The sequence below is a fragment of the Lampetra fluviatilis genome, chromosome 29, assembly GCF_964198595.1.
Source record: "Lampetra fluviatilis chromosome 29, kcLamFluv1.1, whole genome shotgun sequence".
Classification (NCBI taxonomy): domain Eukaryota; kingdom Metazoa; phylum Chordata; class Hyperoartia; order Petromyzontiformes; family Petromyzontidae; genus Lampetra; species Lampetra fluviatilis.
The window spans coordinates 518028-544742 of NC_136303.1; the positions used below are offsets into that span (position 1 = coordinate 518028).

The following is a 26715-nucleotide window of genomic DNA, read 5'->3' on the forward strand; positions in this document are numbered from 1 at the left end:
AAAGTATTATTTTATTTTATAAATAATATAAATTTTATTATTATTTTATTTATATTATTATTGCTATTATGTGTATTATGTATTTTTATTACTTATTTATTTTTACGTACGTGACTTTACCGAAAAAACCTAAGCGTATGAATCCTTGCAGTCACGAAAGCTTCAAATCTAGAACCCATAGAGGCATAGACTCATCCTTCCCCCTAAACCCCCCACCCCGCCGCCCCTGGTGTCACGTGACCTACGCAGCCGCGCGCTCACCGTAGCGGTGACGTCAAGTGTCGCTATGGGGATGGAAGTCGCCCTCGGGGCTCTTGCGGCCGCGAGGCGCCCTCGGGGCGGAGAGAAGCGCAGCTCTGGAGCCTGGGCGAGAGAGACGCGGTGAGGGAGCGAGCGAGAGAGCGAGAGACGGCGCGGCGAGAGTCGAGGGGCAGGAGGCGAGCACGAGGTGAGCAAGCGCCGTCTCTGTCTCCCTCCCCCCGTCGTGTCTCTCCCTGTGGGGTTCTCCGTGTCTCTCCTCATGTGTCTCCCCGTGGGGTTCTCCGTGTCTCTCACTCCTGTCTCTACCTGGGTGGCTCTCCGTGTCTCTCCTCACGTGTCTCTCTGTGTCTATGTCTCTCACCGTGTCTCAAAACTCCTGTCCCTACCGGTGTCTCTCCTCATGTGTCTCCCTGTGGGGTTCTCCGTGTCTCTCAACCTGGGTGGCTCTCCTCACGTGTCTCTCTGTGTCTATGTCTCTCACCGTGTCTCTGTGTCTATGTCTCTCACCGTCTCTCTGTGTCTCTGCCTGCCTCCCGAGGAGCTCCTCGACCCCAGGCGACTGTCCCGGTTTGTCTCCCTCGAGTCTCGCAGTGTCTCTCTGGCCGTCTCTCTCCGTTCCCCCTGGACCCGCGTCTCCCCACGCCCCCCCCCCCCACCACGGACGTTGTCTGTCTCTTGCTCTTTCCGCGTCTCTCCTCGCTTCCACACGTGTCCTCGTGTCTCCTCCAGACTCCCCACGCCTCTCTCTCCAGCATCTCTCAACCACGCGGCTCCTCGTGCCTTCGGGTTCCTGACCCCAGGCTCCGGGTTCCTGACCCCAGGCTCCGGGTTCCTGACCCCAGGCTCCGGGTTCCTGACCCCAGGCTCCGGGTTCCTGACCCCAGGCTCCGGGTTCAGAGTCCGCAGACTTTGCTGTGCGGATGCGACTCAAGTGGCTGGCGGCGATACTCGAGGCGAGTTCCTCCACCACCCCAAGTGTCCCCTAGCCCCGCACCTCCTAGCCCTGTACCTCCTAGCCGTGCACCTCCTAGCCCCGCACCTCCTAGCCCTGTACCTACTAGCCCTGTACCTCCTAGCCCTGCACCTCCTAGCCCCGTACCTCCTAGCCCCGTACCTCCTAGCCCCGCACCTCCTAGCCCCGCACCTCCTAGTCCTGTACCTCCTAGCCCTGTACCTCCTAGCCCCGCACCTCCTAGCCCTGTACCCCCTAGCCCTGTACCTCCTAGCCCCGTACCTCCTAGCCCCGCACCTCCTAGCCCCGTACCTCCTACCCCTTACCTCCTAGCCCCGCACCCCCTAGCCCTGTACCTCCTAGCCCCGCACCCCCTAGCCCTGTACCCCTAGCCCTGCACCTCCTAGCCCTGTACCCCCTAGCCCTGCACCTCCTAGCCCTGCACCCCCGAGGTCTGCATCACTGAGCCCTGTCTACCTGGTTGTTCCCCAGCACTTGAAGGGGGCGGACGGTGAGACGGCGCCACGATGCCGGTGGTGATTCCTCTGAACGAAGCGATGGAGCAGATGATATTGCTCACCATGGAGATGCTGGTGGTGACGATACACATGCTGACCGTCACCATGGAGATGCTCATCGTGATGATGCGCATGCTGACGGTGCTCATGGTGCTGATGATGCGGTTGCTGCTGGCGGTGGCGACGGCGCCCGTGGCAGTGGTGGTGGAGGCCCGCGGGATGGCGCGCCGGGCGGGCCCGCTGCTGATCGGCGTGGTCTGGCTGATCGGCCCGGGCCTCGCCAACGTCCAGACGGCCGAGTTCAACAAAGTGTACAACGGCTCGGTGATGAACGGCACGAGCGCCGTGTACGACTACAGCTACGTCCTCAACAAGGTGCCCGCTCTCCCAACCGCTCTCCCAACCGCTCTCCCAACCCCGACGAACCCCGGCGACTCGGGTTCGGTTCCCGCTCACGGCCAGTACCAGTGACAATTTTCTGAACTGGTCCTGGGCTTCCCCTAGGTGGACTCAGCCTCAAATTAGTACCTGGTGCGATGTGTGATCATTGCCACTAGGGAGACAAAGGCGGCCGGGCGTGGTGCTCGCTAATATCACTCGCCCCAGCAAGTCTTGAAGGCTACACCGTCGAAATGTCGACCTCTGTGTGTGTGAGCTGGTGTCCACGTGCCACGTGGCCATGTCAACCTATAACCACGTGCCACGTGTGTTGGCCCCCCTATTCACAGTCATAGCGCCCGCCCGGCCACCATTCACAGTTGATCACTTCATTGGCAGTGGTGGGAGCAGCCTTGTGCTTCCCACGATAGCGCCCTTGATCCCTCACTTCCTGTGTACAGTGGAAGCTCAGGTGGTGGATGATGGTGGGGCCGCCGGCTCGATTGGTCACGCGAAGCGCCGGTCCGCTGCTCGTGAGCGCCATGACGCGCGTGGCCACTGCTGCTGCTACCGCGTGTTTACCAATGGCCCTAAATATAACATGGTAGATCGCGTTGGATTCAGCATACCTGAGAGGTGGCTACAACAACAATTTATCGGTCAGATCACCACGAGGATGAAGGCCCTCTCTGCACAGTGCCCGGTCATGCTTGTTGTTTGACCATACTTCACTATTCTGGTCATTGCAAGTTGATGGAAGAGGCGGGGGGGGGGGGCATCATAATGAGTTTAGGATATTACGCGTAACTGATGTTAGCCGTGGCCGGGAATCGAACTGGATGCTAGATTTTGTAGCATTGTACGGGACCCACTGCACTACCGCTCTGCCCCCGCTGGACAGTGACATTTTGACATCACAGTGGCGTGGTGCACAGTGTGGTGTGTGATGCACGGGGTCGTGTGGTGCGCGACATGTCGGTGCGGCGGGTTTTATCCTATGTGGTGTGCCTTGTGTGGTGTGCCCTGTGTGGTGTAATGCATGGAATGTGGTGCGTGGTGTGTAGACTGCAGCAGTGCGCGTGTGGGTGCAGAGCAGCTGGAACGACTCGACCGCCCCTCTGCTCTTCGTTGTTCAGCAGCAGCAGGGGGTGATGAGCTGGCAGCTTCCTATAGTGCTGCGGGGCACGTGAGTGATGCCAGCACATCGCCAGCCAGCACGAACACTCCCAGCACACACTCCCAGCACACACACACAGCACACACACACACACTCCCAGCACACACACACCCAGCACACACTCCCAGCACACACACACACACACCCAGCACACACACACAGCACACACACACACACACTCCTAGCACACACACACCCAGCACACACTCCCAGCACACACACCCAGCACACACACACCCAGCACACACACACTCCCAGCACACACACACTCCCAGCACACACACACACAGCACGAACACTCCCAGCACACACACACAGCACACACACACAGCACACACATAGCACACACACACCTAGCACACACACAGCACACAAAGACCCAGCACGCACACACACACAGGCAGCACACACACACACACAGCACACACACACTACCAGCACACACACACAGCACATACACACACAGCACACACACACACAGCACACACACACTCAGCACACACTCCCAGCACACACACCCAGCACACACTCCCAGCACACACACCCAGCACACACACACACACTCCCAGCACACACACCCAGCACACACACACACAGCACACACACCAGCACACACAGCATACACACACACACTCCCAGCACCCAGCCAGCACCCAGCCGTAGACCTGCCGACAAATCACATAATACACCCCCAGACAAAATATGCACCACCAAGAACAGTCCACGTGCTGCCAGTAAACACCCAGCCAGAGCACACCCCTCTCGGTGCACATGCCGCTCGGCACAGACAGCCTGCCTGGGCTCACACGGCAGCTGGAACACACACAACCAGTCACGGTGCCAGTTAAGCCTCACTAATCGTGCAAATTTTTACTTTCCAGCCAGGCGTCCTACATAAGCGTCTATCCCCCCCCCCCCCATGGTCATGTGAACTTTTCATAAATAAACCATTGCCAAACCATTGCTCCTCTGCAATGGACCCAAGTGATCTGGATTTTAGGCCAGCAATAAACGCGACTTACCCTCCATAAACACCAACACGTTTACTGTATTAACCGCGATGTGAAGGAAGCTGCCACCGCGGGGTTATTGTGAGCAGGTCACCGGAGCTGCGATTCACAGCTCGCCGATCCCACCTCCCGGCGCGGCAGTCCAAACAGTGATGCCGGTTTATTGAACCCCCCACCCTTACGCCGTCTCTGTCTGCCCGGCAGTGTAGTCGATCATCGGCAGGTCCCGTGTGGTGGGTGGGGTAAAGTGTGGGTATATGCCCTTCACCTCCCAGACGTCTGTCCAGCATGGAAGAGTAGGCCAAATATCGCGACAGAGCTCCCTCTTTTTTGATATTTTCAGGATTATAGCCCATATACAGCTTGTGAAGCGAATTTAATTATAACAATACATATATTTCAACAAATTATATTCCAAAAATATAAAAATAATCGACGTGAAAGAAATGCCAGTGGAGTGTTCCAGCATCACGAGATGTTTCTGGAACGCATAGCCCACGCGGCGGTTCCACAACGTTCACCGCACAGTGGTGCATTGCAACGCACCGGTATGTCATAGAACACCGGTGTGTTGCAGCAAAGTTCCAGGTGCGCCGCCGTTGTGCGATCAATCCACTGTTGGCTGAAGGGCCCACAGTATTCTTTTTGTTGTTGGATGTGCTGTGAAGATGGTTGAGAAGCCGTGCGGCGTAGAGGCCGAAACAGAGACTGCCCGCTGCGTATAACGGGGTGACACGTGGAACACCGTGAATCTGCACGTGTCACTTCGAGGACAAAGGTCATACATGTCAGGCTCTTTGTTTGTTCGTGTGTGTGCGCGCGTGCGTTGTGTGCGTGTCTGTGTGCGTGTGTGCGGCTCAGCACGGGAATTCCCTTCCTCTACCTGGAGGCGGGACGCACTCTGTGCACGCCGGAGCTGGCCGTGGAGCCGGGCCGCAGGCCGCCTGCGGCGCCCGAGCGCCGATTCACGGTGACCGTGGGCTCCCAGGCCTCGCACGTCATCAGCTTCCAGCTCAAGGCCCACCACCTGTACCCCTTCATCCTCAAGTGAGGCCCACGCGAGCCGTCGCAAACAGATCCTGCGACCCCGCAACCACACAACCCACGCAACCAACGCAACCAACGCACCCATCGCCAACCTACGCAACCACTGCAACCCCGGCAACCGACACGACCGTGGCAAACCCACACACCCACCGCCAACTCGCATAACCACAACCCCGGCAACCCACACAACCCCAGAAACCCGTACACCCACTGCATCCCTTGTTGTGTGCAACGTTTCGTACTGTGTGTGCTGTGTCCGTGACCCACGCGCCGTGTCTCGTACTGCGATACCGTTTCTCGTACTGCGATACCATGTTTCAGCTCATGCGTGTGCCGTGTCCCGTGCCAGGGCGGGAGAGATGAAGTCACTGAACGCCACACCTTCGCAGCCACAGGTGAGTGCGCAGGGATGGCGATGGGTGTGCAGGCGCGGCGGGGTGTGCGCGGAGGGGTGTGAGTTGAGGAGCGGGTGGTCGGAGTGTGTGCGGGATAGCGCGAGCGCGAGTGTTGGGAATGTGAACTGCACTGTGTGAGTATGTACAACGGCTCTTACCCCAACAATCGGTTAGATGCTATGCGGGGGATTTTTATCTTTGTAAGTATATGGGAAATGGTGGTGCTGTGGTTAGCACGCTGCGCTACGAACCCGGCGAACAATAACAGTGGCGACTATCCAAACCAGTCCTGGGCCTCCCCGAGGCTGACATCAACGCTTGTGAGACAAAGGCGGCCGGGCATGGTGTTGACCACCCACCCACCTGGCATACCGGCCTTCATAGGTGTTCACAAACAGCACTTGCCCCAACAGTCTCCGAACGGCTATATGGGGGATCTTTGTCTTTATCTTGTTGGAGTGCGAGCTCATAGTCGTGAACTCGTGAGCTGTCCTTGTGCCCCGCCCCTCCCATGCCCCCTCCCCACCCCCCGTGCATGGCGTCCTCAGTACCTGCTGTACGAGTTCCGGGACGGCGAGGACTCGGTGGTGGTGGAGGTGCAGGCCCGTGGCCTGCGCCGAAACAGCACCCTGCCCTGCAGCGTCCTCTCTGTGCAGGACGTGGGGGTGAGCAGGGCGCGGGGGGAGGGGGGCTACCCGAGGTCGCGACGTCACGCTTACACCACCACGGTCTCCTCCAACTCATGGCGACAGCGTTCGTGCATTAGCTCCGTCTGTTTGTCAGTCTCTCCTTCTGTAGCCGGGGTGGGAGGTGCGACGACTCTCGTAGCGATGATCCAACTTGAAATCAATCTTAGTGTGGCGTTTCCTGAACTTCATTCCGCGCGATCCCCACGCCACCGCGCTCCGTCTTCCCGCTTTTAACTCTTTTTACGCTGCACTTCCCCAGTGATTGTTAAATACATCCCGTACGACGCGCTCAGCACTTAACGGTATCTGCGTGAATGGTGACGGGGGGGGGGATCGTGCTGACTGGGGTTTAAGAAACCTCGCTGAAGTGCAAAATTGCGTTGCAATTTGGGAGTCGCCGTAGAAAAAAACGGACACACTGATTGATGGCTAAGGCATTGTTGCCCTGAACAATTACCGAATACGCAAATGCATTGCGCCGGGATAGCTTACCGGATGGGTGTGTGTTCCATTGCACTTGCATTGTCTGCCTCTTATCTTCCGTCTCATTTCTCCTCCCAGCGGTAGTAATAATAATAATACTCTCAGCCTGTATTACTCTCAGCCTGTATTACTCTCAGCCTGTATTACTCTCAGCCTGTATTACTCTCAGCCTGTATTACTCTCAGCCTGTATTACTCTCAGCCTGTATTACTCTCAGCCTGTAATACTCTCAGCCTGTATTGCTCTCAGCCTGTATTACTCTCAGCCTGTATTACTCTCAGCCTGTATTACTCTCAGCCTGTATTACTCTCAGCCTGTAATACTCTCAGCCTGTATTACTCTCAGCCTGTATTACTCTCAGCCTGTATTACTCTCAGCCTGTATTACTCTCAGCCTGTATTACTCTCAGCCTGTATTACTCTCAGCCTGTATTACTCTCAGCCTGTATTACTCTCAGCCTGTATTACTCTCAGCCTGTATTACTCTCAGCCTGTATTACTCTCAGCCTGTATTACTCTCAGCCTGTATTACTCTCAGCCTGTATTACTCTCAGCCTGTATTACTCTCAGCCTGTATTACTCTCAGCCTGTATTACTCTCAGCCTGTAATACTCTCAGCCTGTATTACTCTCAGCCTGTATTACTCTCAGCCTGTATTACTCTCAGCCTGTATTACTCTCAGCCTGTATTACTCTCAGCCTGTATTACTCTCAGCCTGTATTACTCTCAGCCTGTATTACTCTCAGCCTGTATTACTCTCAGCCTGTATTACTCTCAGCCTGTATTACTCTCAGCCTGTATTACTCTCAGCCTGTATTACTCTCAGCCTGTATTACTCTCAGCCTGTATTACTCTCAGCCTGTATTACTCTCAGCCTGTATTACTCTCAGCCTGTATTACTCTCAGCCTGTATTACTCTCAGCCTGTATTACTCTCAGCCTGTATTACTCTCAGCCTGTATTACTCTCAGCCTGTATTACTCTCAGCCTGTAATACTCTCAGCCTGTATTACTCTCAGCCTGTATTACTCTCAGCCTGTATTACTCTCAGCCTGTATTACTCTCAGCCTGTATTACTCTCAACCTGTATTACTCTCAGCCTGTATTACTCTCAGCCTGTATTACTCTCAGCCTGTATTACTCTCAGCCTGTATTACTCTCAGCCTGTATTACTCTCAGCCTGTATTACTCTCAGCCTGTATTACTCTCAGCCTGTATTACTCTCAGCCTGTATTACTCTCAGCCTGTATTACTCTCAGCCTGTATTACTCTCAGCCTGTATTACTCTCAGCCTGTATTACTCTCAGCCTGTATTACTCTCAGCCTGTATTACTCTCAGCCTGTATTACTCTCAGCCTGTATTACTCTCAGCCTGTATTACTCTCAGCCTGTATTACTCTCAGCCTGTATTACTCTCAGCCTGTATTACTCTCAGCCTGTATTACTCTCAGCCTGTATTACTCTCAGCCTGTATTACTCTCAGCCTGTATTACTCTCAGCCTGTATTACTCTCAGCCTGTATTACTCTCAGCCTGTATTACTCTCAGCCTGTATTACTCTCAGCCTGTATTACTCTCAGCCTGTATTACTCTCAGCCTGTATTACTCTCAGCCTGTATTACTCTCAGCCTGTATTACTCTCAGCCTGTATTACTCTCAGCCTGTATTACTCTCAGCCTGTATTACTCTCAGCCTGTATTACTCTCAGCCTGTATTACTCTCAGCCTGTATTACTCTCAGCCTGTATTACTCTCAGCCTGTATTACTCTCAGCCTGTATTACTCTCAGCCTGTATTACTCTCAGCCTGTATTACTCTCAGCCTGTATTACTCTCAGCCTGTATTACTCTCAGCCTGTATTACTCTCAGCCTGTATTACTCTCAGCCTGTATTACTCTCAGCCTGTATTACTCTCAGCCTGTATTACTCTCAGCCTGTATTACTCTCAGCCTGTATTACTCTCAGCCTGTATTGCACCACCACCTCCGCCGCACAGCGAGAGAGAAAATGTATCGGAGGCGAGAAGAGGAATCGCAGATGAGGCAGGCGTCGAGCAGGTGCTGAGAAACTGGCGCTATTAAATGTGGGAACAGAGTTTCACAACATCGGTGTGCGATCCACCATCCCTCGCTGCCGCCTTGACAACAGTGCCGGGTCACGGGCCACGCGCAGTAGCGTAGCCACCAGGAACCCACAGGCAGCACGGCGTTGCGTGCGATCTGCACGGCTATGAAACAAATCGGTTCCCAGGCACAGTTGTTGGGTGTATGTGCCGTGAACAAAACGCTCGATTGTGATGACGGCTGTGGACTAATGGAGGCCTGGCTTCTCAGTGCCCTGTGAACGACCTGGACCAGAACGTCGACTTCTCCGGGGTTTACCAGACGATGACGTCGCGGGCAGCCATCACTGTGCAGGTGACGAGCACACCTTCGTACATACGCACCCAAGTACAAACACGAAGACAAATATCCCCCGTATAGCCTTAACAGACTGTTGGGGCAAGTGCTGTTAGCGAGCAGCACCTACGAAGGCGAGCACGGCACACGAGCGGGTGCTTGTAACTTGCTGACCCCATTCCCCTACACCCCTGCTTCACATTTGTGAAAGTAACTTCGTTGCTCATCGGATTCCTCCTGCAGTCTAAATAAAGATTCTGATGTGGCCAGAGCCACGACTGGCCACCTTTGTCTGCCCAGTGCTGATCTTTACACACCACACCAGCAGCAGTGTAGATGATCACGACTAAGGTTATCTTTGAGCGGCAATACGAAATCTGCTCACTGGAGTTGTAAAGCAGTGTGCTAACTACTGCGCCGCCGCTCCCTGCATGTGTTTATATGTATACATTTATATGTATACACTAACCCACGTGTACACAAGCAGATGCATATATAACAACAACCGCCGTTCGCCACAAAGTGGCCGTGATGTCAGCACAGCGCTTGTGCCAGCCAGCCTCGTGCACTCTGAGGCCGTGAAGTGTTTAGTTGTTGTCCTTCTCCCGCACCTCCGATCAGCACGGTTGGATATGTACGGTGTGAAAGAAGTTCAACATACATGTGAAGTGTTGAAGGCTCGCTGCAGACAGGAGATCACTGGACACCCATTGCCGTGGGTTCACTACCTGAGATGACTGGCAGATGCACCACCTGTGCTCCCCACTGTGCCAGATGGCACTGTTGGCACCCGTGCACAGACACACACACACACACGTGTATGCCGCCACCCACACACGTGTATGCCGCCACCCACAGACACACCCACACACGTGTATGCCGCCACCCACACACGCACACACAGTCAACGAAGCACAGGCACGTGCCCGTATGTGTGTCTGTGCTGCTGAACGCTGTCCTGTGTGGATGGAGAGTGGTGTGTGCGGTGTGGTCCTGTAGTGTGATGTGGGACATGGTGTGCTGCTGGTGTAGCGTGCGGTGTGGTGTGGGTCGTGGTACGGTGCTGGCGTATTGCTGGTACCTTTCTCCTGTGCGGTGCGGTGCTGGTTTGGTGAGGAGTGTTGCGCCGTTGGCGCTGTGCCGTGCGGTGTTCTTGTCTCAACGTGCGCCGTGACGCCGGTGCATGGTGTGACGCTGGCGTTATCTGGTGCTGTTTGGTGTGCTGTGGAGTAATGGTTTGCTGTGCGGTGTGGGGCGGCGTGGCGAGCAGAAGAAGGACTGCCGCTCCGGGCAGTTCTTCGTGGTGTTTGTCGTGAAGGCGGACGACGTCACCTGCGGTGGACCCACCCCGCTCACCCCCATCAAGCCAGGTACCCACTCACCCACCCACCCCGCTCACCCACCCACCCACCCCGCTCACCCACCCCGCTCACCCACCCACCCCGCTCACCCACCCCGCTCACCCACCCACCCACCCCGCTCACCCCCATCAAGCCAGGTACCCACTCACCCACCCACCCCGCTCACCCACCCACCCCGCTCACCCACCCCGCTCACCCACCCACCCCGCTCACCCACCCCGCTCACCCACCCACCCACCCCGCTCACCCCCATCAAGCCAGGTACCCACTCACCCACCCACCCCGCTCACCCACCCACCCCGCTCACCCCCATCAAGCCAGGTACCCGCTCACCCGCTCACCCCGCTCCACTCACCCTGCTCACTCTTTATATCTGCATGGCAGTCGAGCCTGGAACGCGATCCGACCCAGACATCATTGATGAGTCGTGGTATGGGCCGTGGAACCCTGTGTGTGTGAAGTGATGATCTGACTGGGCTGAGATCGTTGCCATGCTGAGAACCTTGGTTTAATCAGATCACTTGGCGAGACTGCCACCGCTGCTGCAGTGTTGACACCAGCGGTGCACAAACATCAACAACAAAAACTCAACACAATCGCCAATAACACCACTGTGCGACTTTACGAAGAACAAAGGTGACGTTTTTGGCAGTGGTCCTTCTTCACAGCGCATGCTTAGAGAGGCTGTCTCCAACTTTACGTCTCTTGCCTCACTATTCATGTGCTCTGAAGAAGGGTCGTCGCCTGAAACAATGCTCGTGATATTGACGAAGGTGTTGAGATTGGCGTCGTCGAGGGAGGCTGCAGGGGCGTAGTCCTCGAGTGTGAAGGCGGTGCAACTGCACCACTGGGTCCCGCCCAGAAGTCTCCGGGCTACAGATAATGGTGGGGGGAGAAATGAGAGAGAGAAGGGCCCCCCCCCCATGTCATTCCTCGCACCTGAGTGTTTATCCTGCTGTGGCACGTCCTCAATGTGTTGTGGCCTGCTGTGGCGTGTCCTCAATGTGTTGTGGCTTGCTGTGGTGTCGCTTGGTGTGTGGCACACAGGAGGTGAGTGGTGTGGCTTGGTGAGCGGTGTGGCTTGGTGAGCGGTGTGGCTTGGTGAGCGGTGTGGCTTGGTGAGCGGTGTGGCTTGGTGAGCGGTGTGGCTTGGTGAGCGGTGTGGCTGAGTGAGCGGTGTGGCTTGGTGAGCGGTGTGGCTTGGTGAGCGGTGTGGCTTGGTGAGTGGTGTGGCTTTGTGAGTGGTGTGGCTGGGTGAGTGGTGTGGCTTGGTGAGTGGTGTGGCTTGGTGAGTGGTGTGGCTTGGTGAGCGGTGTGGCTTGGTGAGCGGTGTGGCTTGGTGAGCGGTGTGGCTTGGTGAGCGGTGTGGCTTTGTGAGTGGTGTGGCTGGGTGAGTGGTGTGGCTTGGTGAGTGGTGTGGCTTGGTGAGTGGTGTGGCTTGGTGAGTGGTGTGGCTTGGTGAGCGGTGTGGCTTGGTGAGTGGTGTGGCTGGGTGAGTGGTGTGGCTTGGTGAGTGGTGTGGCTTGGTGAGTGGTGTGGCTTGGTGAGTGGTGTGGCTGGGTGAGTGGTGTGGCTTGGTGAGCGGTGTGGCTTGGTGAGTGGTGTGGCTGGGTGAGTGGTGTGGCTGGGTGAGTGGTGTGGCTGGGTGAGCGGTGTGGCTTGGTGAGTGGTGTGGCTTGGTGAGCGGTGTGGCTTGGTGAGCGGTGTGGCTTGGTGAGCGGTGTGGCTTGGTGAGCGGTGTGGCTTGGTGAGCGGTGTGGCTTGATGCGGCGTGCCGTGCGGTGTGCAGGAGGGGTGGTGGTTGACAGCCAGGCTCACATCAAAATGTTCAACGTGACGGTGAAAGGAACGGCCTCACGTGAGTTCTCGCACCGCCCTCCTCCTCCAGAGACCCCCACTCTGGTCCCTCACACCCCCCCCCCTCAATCTCCACCTTCGTCTTCCATCATTTCAGAGCCCCCCGCTGCGTTGAGCCGCCGCCCAGGATGCCTCTGTGTGTGTGTCTCAGTGTGTCCCTGTGTGTGTGTTTGTGTGATGTGATTCTGTCTCCGTGTGTCTGAGCCTTTTGCGCTGTGTTTCAATTGTTTGTCTTATCGTGTCTCATTCTGCGTCTGCGTGAATGTGTTTTGCCCGTGTGTACAGGTACATGATTATGAGATTCTATGCGTGTGTCTACCTGTGAGTGTCTACCTGTGTGTGTCGTCGTGTGTCTCATCGTGTCTCGTCGCTTGTCTCGCCGTGTGTGTGTAGCGCACGCATACATCAACGCGGTGGTGTTTGGCTGCAGCCTCTTCCTGCCGTTCTACCTCATCGCCTTCATCGCCCTCGGCCTGCAGCAGTGGAGGTGACGCACGCACGGGTACAAAGACAGATCTCCTGTATAGCCATAAAGACTTGGGGCAAGTGCTGTTAGCGAGCATCAATGAAGGCCGCCACGGCGCACGAGGGGGTGGGTGGCCAGGACCGCGCCCGGTCGCCTTTGTCTCCCCAGTGGCAATATTTACACATCGCACCAGGTACTCCTTCGAGTCCGAGTCGAACTAGGGGAGGCCCAGGACCGGTTCAGATATTAGTCACCGATGTTGTCCGTGAGCCGGAATCGAACTCGGGTGGCCGGGTTCGTGGCGCAGCGGCCTAACCACTGCGCTACCGCTTCCCTGCACCAGTCGAGGTGATGCACGCACGGGTACGGGCGGACACCCACACGCACACTCCCACGCACGCTCGCTGTGTGACGTCCGCTTGTGTCTGTTCCTGTCTGTGTCTGCGTCTGCCTATGTCTGTCTGCCCGTCTGTCTCTGTGTCCGTCCGTCCGTCGCTCCCTTCTCCAGATCCCGCCTGTACGGGGACATGACCCTGGTGGAAACTGCGAGTCCTGAGGAGCAGAGTAAGCAAGTATCTCGCTTTCGTTACTGGTTGACCGTTGCTATTGGTCATCGTGCTCGTTGTGGTCGTTGTGCTCGTTGTGGTAGTTGTGCTCGTTGTGGTCGTTGTGCTCGTTGTGGTAGTTGTGCTCGTTGTGATAGTTGTGCTCGTTGTGGTAGTTATGATTGTTGTGGTCGTTGTGGCAGCGCTGTAACCGTGTGGTTGTTCTATGCCCTGTGCTCTGTTTGCTGCCCACAAAACGCCGCTCGATCAGGAGCCATCGTAGGTAAGTCTCGCTGTCTGTCTGTGCTCTTTGTCTTTGTCTGTCTCAGCCCTGACTGTGTCTCTGTCTGTGCCCTACTTGTGTCTCTGTCTGTGCCCTAATTGTGTCTGCTCTGATCTCTATCTGTGCCTCTGTTCTGTGTCTGTGCTCTGTCTCTGTCCGTTCAAAATTGTCTGGACACTAATACCTGTAGTCATAGTAGTGTAAATAGCAATTCTATTCGATTAATCCATATGGTATTCACGCTATATTTCACAGACCGGTATAGTCTGCCAGTGTGGGCCAATGGTGCCGTGTGGTTTTACTCTGTGGAGTAATCTGCGATTGAACGATGTAATTGTGCAAAGTTTGCACTGTGCCACCGACACAGGATCTTCGTCGTGCACTTGTAAGCGGACGTCGCGTGGCACTCGTGGGTAGCGGGAGCCGCAGTGTGAGCCAGAGCAGGCGCCGGGCTCGAACCACGGACTCGCGCAGAGCTAACGCCCTAGTTTAACACGTAGGCTTTCACGACCAATGTTATTCATGATAAAGGTTTTTGGGTTAGATCGCGTAAGTATAAATGTGTCGTAACCCTCCACCACCTGACAGCCAATTAGTCAAGGATTTGTCACGTAAACAAAACGCCAATTGGTTACTACTTCAGCCCACCGGTGTGTTGGAGAGTAAATCCACAACATTTACAATTTGAGTAGTACGATGTTTCGCTGGTAATTACATCCAGCATCATCGGGCGATTTGCCGGTCTTAACGCCGTAGTCCCAACAGAAGCAAACCGTGGGACTCGGCATGCCCCGTAGGTTGTGGGGTTTATTTGACCATACTTCACCATCCCCGTCACTGCGAGTTTACATGGGTACTTAGAGGCGCGTGGACAAGGCCCAGAGGAACGGTGCAGGTGTCCGTGTGTGTCGTTCTCACGTCTCTTGTCGTCCTCACCTGTGCTTGCGTCCAAGCTTGTGTCCATTTTGGCTTGTCACATGTTAACCTTGTGTCCACACGTGTCTCATTGTTGTGAGTGTGTGGGGAGGGTTGGCTTAGTGGTTAATGCCCACTGCCCTTCATGTAAACATGAGCACTGGGAAGACAAAGGCGGTCGGGCCTGGTGCTGTCCCCACCTCCACCTATGCACACCATTCCGGCCTTCATCGGTGCTCGCTAACAGCACTTCCCCAAAATCTATTCAGGCTATCAGGGGGATCTTTGCTTGAGAGTGTGTGAGCGTGTGAGCGTGCGTGAGTGTTTGAGCTCCGGGTGCTTGCTTGGTCTGCAGCTGCCTGGCATCACCGCACTGCTTCCCACATTCTGCAGTGCAATCAGGGTTGGTGGGAAAGTCCTTTCCTCCGTTCTGTCGGTCTGGAGAGGCCTCGAGGTAGTGGTGCGGGGGGCTGCAAGAAGCAGGCACCGTGACTGGGAAGTTGATTCTTTCTCTCGACGACCTCTTTGCTGCCACCTGACCTCCGTAGGTCAGGAGGTCATGGTGGATCGCACTGATGCAACCTCCTCCTCCGCACGGAGCGACTACGGCTCCATCAGCACTCCCGTGGCCAACGGTGATCACCGCTCAGTCGTCCCCCCACCCCCTCGCAAACTCGCACGCCGTTCATTTCCGCTCACGCGACGAGTGACGAAAATAATATGTGGTGACGATGACGACGTGGATAAGGTGGACGAAGGTCATCGAGCGCGACGGCGGCTACGATCACCGTGCAGGGCGCAGCACGAGGGCGGAACAAACTGGGTCTGCAGGGAGACCCAGACCGAGAGGGCTAGATCTCGACTTTACCTTCAGTGGGGCGAGAACTTAGGACATGGGGGGATGAGTCTCACTGCGAGAGTGAGTGGCCTCGTTGTTGTGAGCCGCAGGCCTTGTGAGATTCAGATTAGGGGTCAGGTTAGGGTTAGAGGTCGGGTTATGGGTCAGGTTAGGGGTCGGGTAAAAGCTAATGATGCTTAAGATCACCGCTCGTGTGCGATTAGTGAGCCCCGAGCTGATTGGTGACGTCACAGACCGCGGGGGCACCGAGCAACAACACACATGGCTATTGGCTGTGCGTGTCCATAAAAAGATTCACCGAGTTCACCGATTGGCTGGCCTCATGTAAGTGGGGGCTGTGGGGGGTAGTGGCGTGCCCCTCACACCAACGCTCGGAGTGTCCGACTAAGCGTGCGACTGCCCTAGCCAACCCGACTGGATGAGTGATTCCATGAGACCCACAGACTCGGACGCGACTACAATATTAACAGCGTCGACCAGATTCACACAACAGCACACGCTCCTCACTCCTCACCCAGGCTCTCCTCACTCACACGCTCACCCAGACACCCCAACCGCAAACTAGCTCTACATTTTAGCTTTATTCACTCGTGTAGCCTCTCACCCTCTCGCTTGCAAACTCGACAACCTACTCATCCACTCACTCCACTTTGGGTGCTATGCATTTCTACGTTGAGCTATCATTTGTGGCCAGGTCGCTTCTGAAAAAGAGCTATACAGCTTTGTGAAGCTTACCCGGTAAAATAAATAGTTTAGTTTAGTTCACTCATCCACTCACCCACTCACTCATCCACTCACCAACCCACCCACTCTCCAAAACTCCGCTCGCTCACCTGTTCGCTCACTTGCCCGTTCCTCTGTTGCTGTCACGTGAATCGGACCTTGGCGGGAGGCGAGGGGATGTTTCTCGCTCGTGCGCGACTGCTTCTGCTGCTGCCCCTATTTACTCTCCATCCGCATTTCCGGGCGCACACAAACATGTTTGTACAAAGACAAAGATTGTCTGTGTAGTCCACGCAGGCTGTTAGCGAGCAACTATGAAGGTCGGTATGGTACATGAATGGGCGGTGTGGCCAACATCACGCCTGGTCGACTTCGTCTCTCCAGTGCTGATGTTTACTGCGCTCCGCACTGGGTCCTGCTTTTAATGCTGCGTCGACACAGGAGAGGCACAGGACGGTTGGGATATCGGTCGCTACTGCGTAGCTTTAGGGTCGTCCCACGCGTCGTTCGGCCCGACGTCCGACGTTTCGCCGCACGCGCTCGGGAGCTTCTTCAGGAACCGGCGCGACTAAAACCGGAGAAGCTTCCGGCACGTGCGGCGAAATGTCGGGACGTCGCGAGCCGACGGCGACACGAGGGCACGCGCGTGCGCCGCGGCGTCGTTAGCCGCGGCGTCGTTAGCCGCGGCGTCGTTAGCCGCGGCGTCGCGCGTTGACCGCTGCTCGACCGCTGCGCCCGTCCGTCAGACGGGGCGGCGAACGTGGAGGTGGGGGTCGCGGGGGGTCGCCGCGCGGGCCGCGCTAAGGCTGCGGGGCCGGCGGCGACGAGGCCGGAGAGCTCCTCGTCGGAGGAGGAGGGCGAGGATCTCTCCGAGGACGAGGACCAGGACTACGACACCCTGGAGGACGTGCTGAGCGACAAGAACGTCATCCGCAGCAAGGTGGCCGAGCGCGGGAGCCGCCGCCCGCTCGCACGCGCGCACCCACACAGACAAAGGGCCCCCTCCCCCACTGTGTAGCCTGCGAAGGCCGTTGGGGCAAGTGCTGTTAGCGAGAGCCTGCTAGGGCTGGCACGGCGCAAGGAGGGGGTCGTGTGGCTGACTCCATGCGCACTTGGCCGTCTTTGTCTCCCCGTTGCTGATGTGTACTCCACACCGCAGAGGGTATTCACTTAATGCTGAGTCGACATAGGGGAGGCCCAAAACTTGGGTCGTGGAATTCGTCGCACAGTGCCTTAACCACTACGCTACCGCTCCCCACATTGGTGGTAACTCGCAGCACTTGCCCCGACAGTCTGTTAAGATTGCACGGGGGATCTTTGTGTGTGCGTACGTGCGTGCTGCAGGCGTGTCTGTACGTGTCAGATCTCTCTCGAAAGCGAGCGACCGTCATCGGACGCAAGTACCGCATCTACTGCTGGTAAGGACACCACACACGTACAACTCCCATTAACGCGGTTGGCTACGTACGGTGCGAAAGAAGTTCAACATACATACACAAAGACAGACAAGAGGCTGCGTGCCCACATCATCATACTTGTGCGCCTGTGCTCAGGGTTTTTGGGGTGGTGCCGATGCGCTGGTGACGTTCGTGTCAATCCAGTCTTGAGCCACTTCATAGGTGCTTGCTCACAGTACTTGCCCCAACAGTCTGGAATAGGCTATGTAGGGGACCTTTATCTTTGTGTGCTAAATAACAACCCGATGCACCTGGCTCCATCCCGTGACCTGCTAGCAGCAGCGAGCCTCCCGCACTCCACATGACGGCCCAGAGCTGCACCTAGCCTGGCGCGAGTACCACGGTGGCGCTGTTGTGACGCTGTTGTGATGCTGTTGTGACGCTGTTGTGACGCGTCGTTGCGCTGTTGTGACGCTGTTGTGACGCGTCGTTGCGCTGGTGCGCCACAGGAACCTGCTGACGGTGGGGGTGTTCTACGTGCTGCCCGTCATTCAGCTCGTGCTCACCTACCAGAACGTGAGTGCCGCCACCCCCCCCGCCACCCCCCCCGCCACCACCCCCCCCCGCCACCACCTCCACCTCGTTCACCCGGGGTTGGGGTGCAGGGGGATCCCCCCTGCGGAGGCTACACATGGGGGGTGGGGGGATCTCTGTCTTTGTCTTCCTGTGCCGTGCCGACCTTCGTAGGTTTTCGCAAACGGCACTTGGCCCAAAAGGATATACGGGGAATCTTTGTCTTTCTCCTGCTCATGTGGGGAGTGGTGGCACAATGGTTTGTGCACCGCGCTATGAACCCAGCGACCTGAGTTTGATTCCTGCTGACGATCAATAACAGCGCCGAATATGTGAACCGGTCCCGGGCGTCCCCTAGGCTGACTGAGCATCAAATCAGTACCTGTTGCGATGTGTAAACATCGCCACTAGGGAGACCAAGGTGGCCAAGCGTGGTGCACCAACGGTCTGTTTAAGGCTACACGGGAGGTCTTTGTCTCTGTCTGCTCACGTGCGCGCATACAGGTGCTGCACACGACCGGCGACCAGGACATCTGCTACTACAACTTCCTGTGTGCGAGGCCCTTGGGGATGCTCAGGTGGGGCCTCCGTGGGCGTGGGGCCTCCGTGGGCGCACCGCCGACGGCGTGCCCTCGCGGGGGGAGTGTGCCGGGCGAGGGTGGCACTGGGATGGGGCCGGCGGCCTCGGGCCGTCCGCGATCGCCGTGGGCGTCGGTCCGCCCGCCCGCTCGCTCGCGCGTGCCAGCGCTTGATTGGCTGCATCCTGGATGAGGTGGATGAGGTGGATAAGTGGGAGGGCAAAGTAGTGCTGAGAATGCTGTGTTTGAATCCGGGTGCCAGCTGCCTGTGATTTAGCCGGGTTCTCAAGTTTAAGTGAGGTGATGGTCTCAGCCTGGTCGTCCCATAGACTCACATAGAGATCCACAGACTCGTACAGCTGTGATTAAACCGAGTTCTGAAGTTCAAGTTAGGTGATGGTCTCAGCCTCATCTCGAACTACTGTACAAAAATAAAGAAAAACTCAGAAATTCTCTTTGATTAATTTGGCGACTGAGAATTAGGCATAGCTGGGCAGGGGGGAAGCACAGGTCACTTGGAGGAGGGATCTCCGAGGTAGTTCTGTGATCTCTTCTTCCGCAGGCCATTCTGTGTGGATTCGAAGTTACTTGAAGCAATCTCCGTGGTAGCTCTGTGATATCCGCTTCCACGGGCCGTTCTTTAACACGGAGCGTTGCGCTGCTCTGCAAGATTTACAAATGGATTCTACATCTCGTGACAAAGGCGGACGGACGTGGTGCTGGCCACCCACCCCCCCCCTCGTGTTCAGTGTCGTCCTTCAGAGACGCTCGCTAACATCACTTGCCCCAACGGTCTGTTGAAGGCTATACGGGGGACCTGTGTCTCTGTGTCTCTGCAGTTCGTTTAACAACGTGTTCAGCAACCTGGGCTACTTCCTGCTGGGGCTGCTCTTCCTGCTGATCGTCGGCTTTCGGGAGTTTTCCCACCAGCTCGCCGTCCGGAAGGACCCCGCGCACCTCCAGGTCTGTGAAGGCTATACAGGTCGTCTTTATCATTGTTTCTATCGGGAAGCGGCGACGCAGTGATTAGCGCGTTGTGCCACAAATCCGACGGTGACCCGAGTTCGATTCCGCTCACCACCACCATCGGTGACGAATATTTTGAACGCGTCCTGGGTCTCTCTCCTTGGCCAGCTCGGCCTGGTACGGCGATGTTGACATGTCAGCACTGGGTGGGGGGACAGGCGGCGGGGGGCGTGTTGTGTTGGCCACGCCGCCTCAAAGTCGCGATGTGCCGGCGGCCTGCGTGGGCGCCGCTCGCGAACGGCACTTGCCCCAATAGTCTGGTGAAGGCCACCACGGTGGGGGGGGGGGGGTCTTTGTCTTTGTGCAGGACCACGGCCTCCCCAAGCACTTTGGCCTCTTCTACTCGATGGGCTTTGCGCTCATGATGGAGGGCGTGCTCAGCGCCTGCTACCACGTCTGCCCCAACTACTCCAACTTCCAGTTCGGTACGAGCAGTGAGGGCAACGTCATCGCGCCGTCATCGCGCCGTCGTCGCGCCGTCGATGTCGGCCGCCTTCATCGCGTGTGCGGTGTAAATGCTTTATTTTAATTGTTAAACGTATATATTTATCCAGGAAGCCACGCTGAGTCATAGGGCTGTTTTTCAGGAGGGTCTTGCCACGACATTGGGGTGTTCTTTTTGGGAGGTTTTCAGCCGATTATCGATGAGTTATGTTTATTATTCACGTGGGGAGGAAACCGGAGCACACAGTGATAATCCACGCCATGCAGGAGGGGGCGTACAGATTGAAACAGATGGCAATTGGTCCGCTTGCTGTACTGCCATCCCCTGCCGAGCCAGGATATGGCATCTCGATGCCCAGCCAGGGGAAGGCAGTTTCACAACATCCGTGTGAGATCCACCAACCCTCGCTGCTGCCTCCACAACAGTACGGTGTCACAATGTCTGAGTTTGCTGCCGATACGGCCTTTGAGTACGCAATCTTACATCATATACTGTGCGTACTCTGTGTACTGTGTTGCCGTGCAGCGGTTAGCGTGTTCTGCGTTGCGAACCCGATGACCCGAGTTCGATTCCCGCTCGTCATGACCACTAACGGTGGCGAATGTGCAAACCGCTCTTGGACGTCCTCCTGGAGGTTGACGCGGCATGAACCGAGCGCCTGGTGCAATGTGTGTGAACATCAACGCGTGGCGGTGGCCACCCCACCACCTCGTAGGTGTGACGTGCGGGCGATCCATAGTTAAACGGTCCATTCGGGTGACACGGGGGATCTTCGCGTCTGTGCGTTGCCGTGCGCGTGTGCGACGTGCGACCGCGTGCAGACACGGCGTTCATGTACATCATCGCGGGGCTCTGCATGCTGAAGCTCTACCAGAAGCGCCACTCGGACGTCAACGCCAGCGCCTACAAGGCCTACGCCTCCTTCGCTGTTGTCATCTTCTTCGCCGTGCTCGGCGTGGTGAGACAGCTGTCTGGGGATGTGTGGGGCTGCCCAGGCCTGTGTAGGGCTGTGCAGGGCTGTGTGGGGCTATGCACGGCTGTGTAGGGCTGTGCAGGGCTGTGCAGGGCTGTGTGGGGCTATGCACGGCTGTGTAGGGCTGTGCAGGGCTGTGCAGGGCTGTGTAGGGTGGCTGCACCGTGGAGATGCTCATGCCGCAACAACAGCCTGGGTTTGATTCTCAACTCGGGCTCCTTTCTGAGTGGAGTTTGTATGTTCTCCCCCTAATCGAGTGAGTCAGTCAGTGAGTGAGTTAGTTGTGTATGTTCTCCCCCTATTTGAGTGAGTCAGAGAGTCAGATAGTGAGTTAGTTGTGTATGTTATCCCCCTATGTGAGTAAGTGAGTGAGTGAGTGTGGTTTGTATGTTATCCCCCTATTTGAGTAAGTGACTGAGTGTGGTTTGTATGTTATCCCCCTATTTGAGTGAGTCAGTGAGTGAGTGTGGTTTGTATGTTCTCCCCCTATTCGAGTAGGTGAGTGAGTGTGGTTTGTATGTTCTCCCTGTGCTCTGCGTGGTTTTTCTCTGTTTTTGCAGTTTCCTGCCACAGCCACAAAACCATGCACACAACGCAGCCGGATGCTGAACCATTTCCTGCAAAATCACTCAACTAGGAATCCCACACAGCATGAGCATCGCCTCGTACTGCAGAAAACTTCACAGGACCCTCCTGAAGTTTTTTCGTGGGTGACCAAGCGCAGTGGTAACAGCAATAATACTCTGTGTGTGTGTGTGCTTGTGTGCAGGTGGTGGCGAAGAGCGCCGTGTGGTTCTGGATCCTCTGCACCATCGTCCACATCCTGGCGGCTCTGGCGCTCAGCTTCCACATCTACCACGTGGGGCGCTGGAGGTTCAGTGAGTGTGCCGCAGCACACCCCCTGCAGGCACACCCTGCACAGCACCGCGTGACCACGCACGTGTCATGCCTCTCACTCAGCCCTATAGCGAGGGGGGGGGGGGTGTTGGGGAGGGTGGGCGGCACCACGGCACCACAGCACAGGCAGACTACAAAACGAATGTTCAGCGATGATACTGGGGGGGGTCTTTATCTTTGTCCCTGTGTGTGTGTGCGCGTGTGCGCGTGTCCAGGCCTGGGTATTTTCCGGACGATAGCGCACGTGTTCTACACGGACTGCATCCGGCAGTGCAACCGGCCCATGCACATGGCAAGAGACACGCACACTCACGCGCAGTCACACACATTCACACACATTCACGCACATGCACTCGCACGCGTTCACTCAAACACGCGCACAGACCTTCACTCACACACGTGCACAAACCTTCACTCACATGCTCACACACGCGCACACACAACTCACACTAATACACGCGTACACATCCTCACTTACGCACGCGCTAACACACACGTAGGAGATTGTATGTGTGAGTGGGAGATCGTGTGTGTAAGTGAGAGAATGTGTGTGTGTTGGAGATCACAACAACGAGCGGAGCACCGGGTGGCTATTGCACAGCAAGTTGGCACAGTAGGGGGCACAGGTGGTGCATCGGCCAGTCATCTCAGTCAGTCAAACCAGTGGCACCTGGGTCTGCCCCGTGACCTCCTGCCAGCGGGCATTCGACACTGCACGTGGCCTCAACGTGCACATAGCCTGGCACATGTGCCGTGGTGATGTCACAACCACTTAGTGGCGATTGGCGGTTGTTGTTGTGGTTGTTGATCATGTGTGTGAGCGGGACATCGTGTGTGAGTGGGAGGTCGTGTGTGTGTGTGTGAGTAGGAGGTCGTATGTGTGAGTGGGAGATTGTGTGTGTGTGCGTTCTGGGCACGTGCAAGCGTGTGTGACTGTGTACGTGGTGTGTGCTGTGCGTGACTGTGTACATGATGCATGCTGTGCGTGCGTCTCTTACAGGACAGGCTCATTCTGCTGCTGCTCGGCAATGCTTTTAACTGGTCCTAGTGAGTACACGAATCTTCGCACATTACTACCACTACCGTGATCATCAGTCGCCGATTCTCACTGTGTTATTGCTATCGTGGTTAGTCAATGGAAATTTAGACACAAGCCACAGTAATGTGTGACTGTGGCCATGCCACCCTAACTTTGGACCACACTGTAAACCCACTGTGCTCTGCGCTCCTTCAACAGAGGAGGAACAGCAAAACTACACGAACTCTCTCCTGACACCCTCTCGTCGTGGCCAGCAGACCTCGGACAGTGGCTTTAGCTGCTGATCGCATTGCTCCTTCCAGCATTCGCGATAATATAATCGTACAATTTTCCGTGTCATTAATAATCTTGTGCCAACCGCCAGTGCGATATGGGGCATGGTGTATCGGCCGCGGGACTTCGACAGCTACCTGCTCGCCATCTTCATGTGCAACTTGCTCCTCTACTCGGCCTTCTACATCATTATGAAGGTACATCGTCATCATCGTCATCATCGTCATCATCGTCATCATCGTCATCATCGTCATCATCGTCATCATCGTCATCATCGTCATCATCATCATTGTCATCATCGTCGTCAGCAGCACACGAGCAGAGCTGATGGCAGCAGCATCGTCATCATCACATTCGTCTCAAAGCCACACAGTTGCAGTGTTATCACCGTAATCGCATCGCTCCGATCACGTGGTGCTCCTTAAGGATATCATCGTCGTCGTCGCTCGTCTCACCTTGGTCATCTCCTCGGGACTCTTACCCCATCACGGCCAAATCGTCATCATATTAACCTTCATCACGTCCTCATCATCTGGCCTGCCCTCCATGTAGTGGCAAGCGTTTCTTACCCCGCATGTCTCTTGTGTGACTGTGTCTCTCCGTCTTCCCCCGTGTGACTGTGTGTGTCTCTGTGTGTCTGTGTGTGTGTCTCCGCGTGTCCCCGCGTGTAGATCCGCAGCGGGGAGTCCATCCGCCCGACACCACTGCTCTGCATCCTGGCAGCTTCGGTGGCCTGGGGCTTCGCGATGTACTTCTTCTTCCAGGGGCTTACCAGCTGGGAGGTCAGCTTGACCTCTCACCCCACCTCTCCCCCCTGATCCTACGCACGCAGACCCGAGAGAAGACTGCTTGCGACGCGCGGTGGTCGGGATGCGATCCCCATTATCGAGAACAATTCTGTATCTTGCCATCGGGTTGTTCCGCGTCATTTGCGCGAGAGCGAGACCGCTCGTCGTCTGTGCCAGCAGCCGTGACGCCACGCAGAGCCACCGCTCGTGGCAGGAAACCTCGGGTGTGACGTCGCAGAAGTGACGTCGTGTTGTTGGATCGGACCCCAACACTTCGCATCTGCCCGGGCCAATTTGTAGCCGGAGTGTCATCAGGAAGTGTCACGTGTGCGTCGAGAGTTTCACGCGTCACGAGCCGTGCGTCACGCTCGTGCTTGATAGCCATGCGTGACAGCCGTGTGTGACAGTCGTGCGTGACAGCCGTGCGTCACGGTCGTGCTTGACAGCCGTGCGTGACAGTGGTGCGTCACAGCCATATGTCACAGCCGTGTGTCACAGCCGTGCGTCGTGTGTGGCGGCCGTGTGGTGCAGGAGACCGCCGCACAGTCTCGCGAGCGCAACAAGGAGTGCGTGCTGCTCAAGTTTTACGACCACCACGACATCTGGCACTTCCTCTCCTCCATCGCCATGTTCTTGTCCTTCATGGTACACGCACCTGCTCCTACACACACGCATTTACGCATTCGCATACAAGCATTCGCGTATACGCATTCACACACCTGCACGTATACATGCATGTACACACACCATACAAATGCATGATATGTACACATCGCATCAGGTACTCATTTGAGGCCGAGTTGATCTAACGACACCCACGGACCGGTTCAGATGATCGTTACTGGTGCTGACCGTGAACGGGAGTCGAACGCGGGTTGCTGGGTTTGCAGCATAATGCACTAACCACTAAACTACCACTCCCCACTGTGACCCACACACACACACCACACACACGTGTGTGTGCGCGTGTGTAGGTGCTGCTGACGCTGGATGACGACTTGGACTCCACTCGGAGAGACCGGATCCTCGTCTTCTGAGCGCCGATCCACGTGGAGCCCCCCCCTGCTGCTCCCTGCCTCACCATGGAGCCCCCCCCTGCTGCTCCCTGCCTCACCATGGAGCCCCTCCCCCTGCTGCTCCCTGCCTCACCATGGAGCCCCCCCCTGCTGCTCCCTGCCTCACCATGGAGCCCCTCCCCCTGCTGCTCCCTGCCTCACCATGGAGCCCCCCCCTGCTGCTCCCTGCCTCACCATGGAGCCCCCCCTGCTGCTCCCTGCCTCACCATGGAGCCCCTCCCCCTGCTGCTCCCTGCCTCACCATGGAGCCCCCCCCTGCTGCTCCCTGCCTCACCATGGAGCCCCCCCTGCTGCTCCCTGCCTCACCATGGAGCCCCCCCCTGCTGCTCCCTGCCTCACCATGGAGCCCCTCCCCCTGCTGCTCCCTGCCTCACCATGGAGCCCCCCCTGCTGCTCCCTGCCTCACCATGGAGCCCCTCCCCCTGCTGCTCCCTGCCTCACCATGGAGCCCCCCCTGCTGCTCCCTGCCTCACCATGGAGCCCCTCCCCCTGCTGCTCCCTGCCTCACCATGGAGCCCCTCCCCCCGCTCCCCCTGTCTCACCATGGAGCCCCTCCCCCTGCTGCTCCCTGCCTCTCCCTGCCTCACCATGGAGCCCCTCCCCCTGCTGCTCCCTGCCTCACCATGGAGCCCCTCCCCCCGCTCCCCCTGTCTCACCATGGAGCCCCTCCCCCTGCTGCTCCCTGCCTCTCCCTGCCTCACCATGGAGCCCCTCCCCCTGCTGCTCCCTGCCTCACCATGGAGCCCCTCCCCCCGCTCCCCCTGTCTCACCATGGAGCCCCCCCCCCTGCTGCTCCCTGCCTCTCCCTGCCTCACCATGGAGCCACCCGGACCGGATCCGGGCGGCACGTGGCTCCAGCACGGTTATTGCCAGATTCGTCGGGGTTCGTCACGGTTCAGCACCGGAGCTTCTTCTGACGCCAGGAACTTTTACGCCCGGGCAGAAGCCATGGCTGGACTCGCACCAACACCGGAAAATAAACCCCACCCAACATTTATTTAAATACCATTATTTTCACTTCTCTAATTTCTTCTGGCTTGATAGAAAAATAAAACACGGTCTTCGCATTTTTTACAACGTGCTTGAAAAGATATTTGAAGAGCTGCCGTTACAGACAATACGGACGGGCAGACAGACAAGCCAAGCGCGGCGTCTGTGGGTTGAGATGCCGACGTTCTGTGGCGAGGCAGGACGAGGTGATGATGATGATGATGACTGATGCGATGCACATTTTCTCGTTCCGCCTCTCGGAGGTACGATTGCACAAAGTCTCCGCGTCGGGCGAGGGCCACGCATCGCGAAAGCCGTCCAGGGGTGCGGACGCGACGTGCGTCGT

At 56.7% G+C, this 26715-nt stretch overlaps 1 protein-coding gene across 3 annotated transcripts; it reads left to right on the forward strand.

The window, feature by feature from the left end:
• Window positions 1-300: 300 nt before the first annotated feature.
• LOC144942911 (SID1 transmembrane family member 2-like) lies at window positions 301-25540 on the forward strand. 3 transcript variants are annotated; one of them, XM_078869926.1, is made up of 27 exons: window positions 301-448; window positions 991-1214; window positions 1706-2106; window positions 3174-3295; window positions 5158-5343; window positions 5693-5738; window positions 6287-6403; window positions 9240-9323; window positions 10576-10675; window positions 12456-12524; window positions 12917-13010; window positions 13498-13553; window positions 15281-15367; window positions 17061-17254; window positions 17659-17732; window positions 18221-18287; window positions 18789-18862; window positions 19702-19825; window positions 20196-20313; window positions 21155-21291; window positions 22076-22184; window positions 22419-22495; window positions 23204-23250; window positions 23607-23712; window positions 24187-24297; window positions 24835-24948; window positions 25278-25540. In XM_078869926.1, the coding sequence occupies exons 3-27, from the start codon at window positions 1741-1743 to the stop codon at window positions 25338-25340; spliced, it is 2742 nt and encodes a 913-aa protein (XP_078726052.1). In that variant the 5' UTR covers window positions 301-448; window positions 991-1214; window positions 1706-1740; the 3' UTR covers window positions 25341-25540. The 3 variants fall into 3 exon arrangements, with proteins under 3 accessions (XP_078726052.1, XP_078726051.1, XP_078726053.1); XM_078869925.1 differs by having other exon boundaries at window positions 318-448; window positions 1062-1214; XM_078869927.1 differs by lacking the exons at window positions 301-448; window positions 991-1214; window positions 1706-2106; ... (4 more) ...; window positions 9240-9323; window positions 10576-10675 and adding an exon at window positions 10968-10987.
• Window positions 25541-26715: the final 1175 nt, after the last annotated feature.

Excerpts from the sequence above, each read along its gene's own strand:
- LOC144942911 (XM_078869926.1), top strand. The coding sequence starts at position 1,741 with ATGCCGGTGGTGATTCCTCTGAACGAAGCGATGGAGCAGATGATATTG. Across the intron at positions 9,324-10,575 it reads GGGCAGCCATCACTGTGCAG|AAGAAGGACTGCCGCTCCGG; the intron begins GTGACGAGCACA and ends CGTGGCGAGCAG. Across the intron at positions 19,826-20,195 it reads AGGACCCCGCGCACCTCCAG|GACCACGGCCTCCCCAAGCA; the intron begins GTCTGTGAAGGC and ends GTCTTTGTGCAG.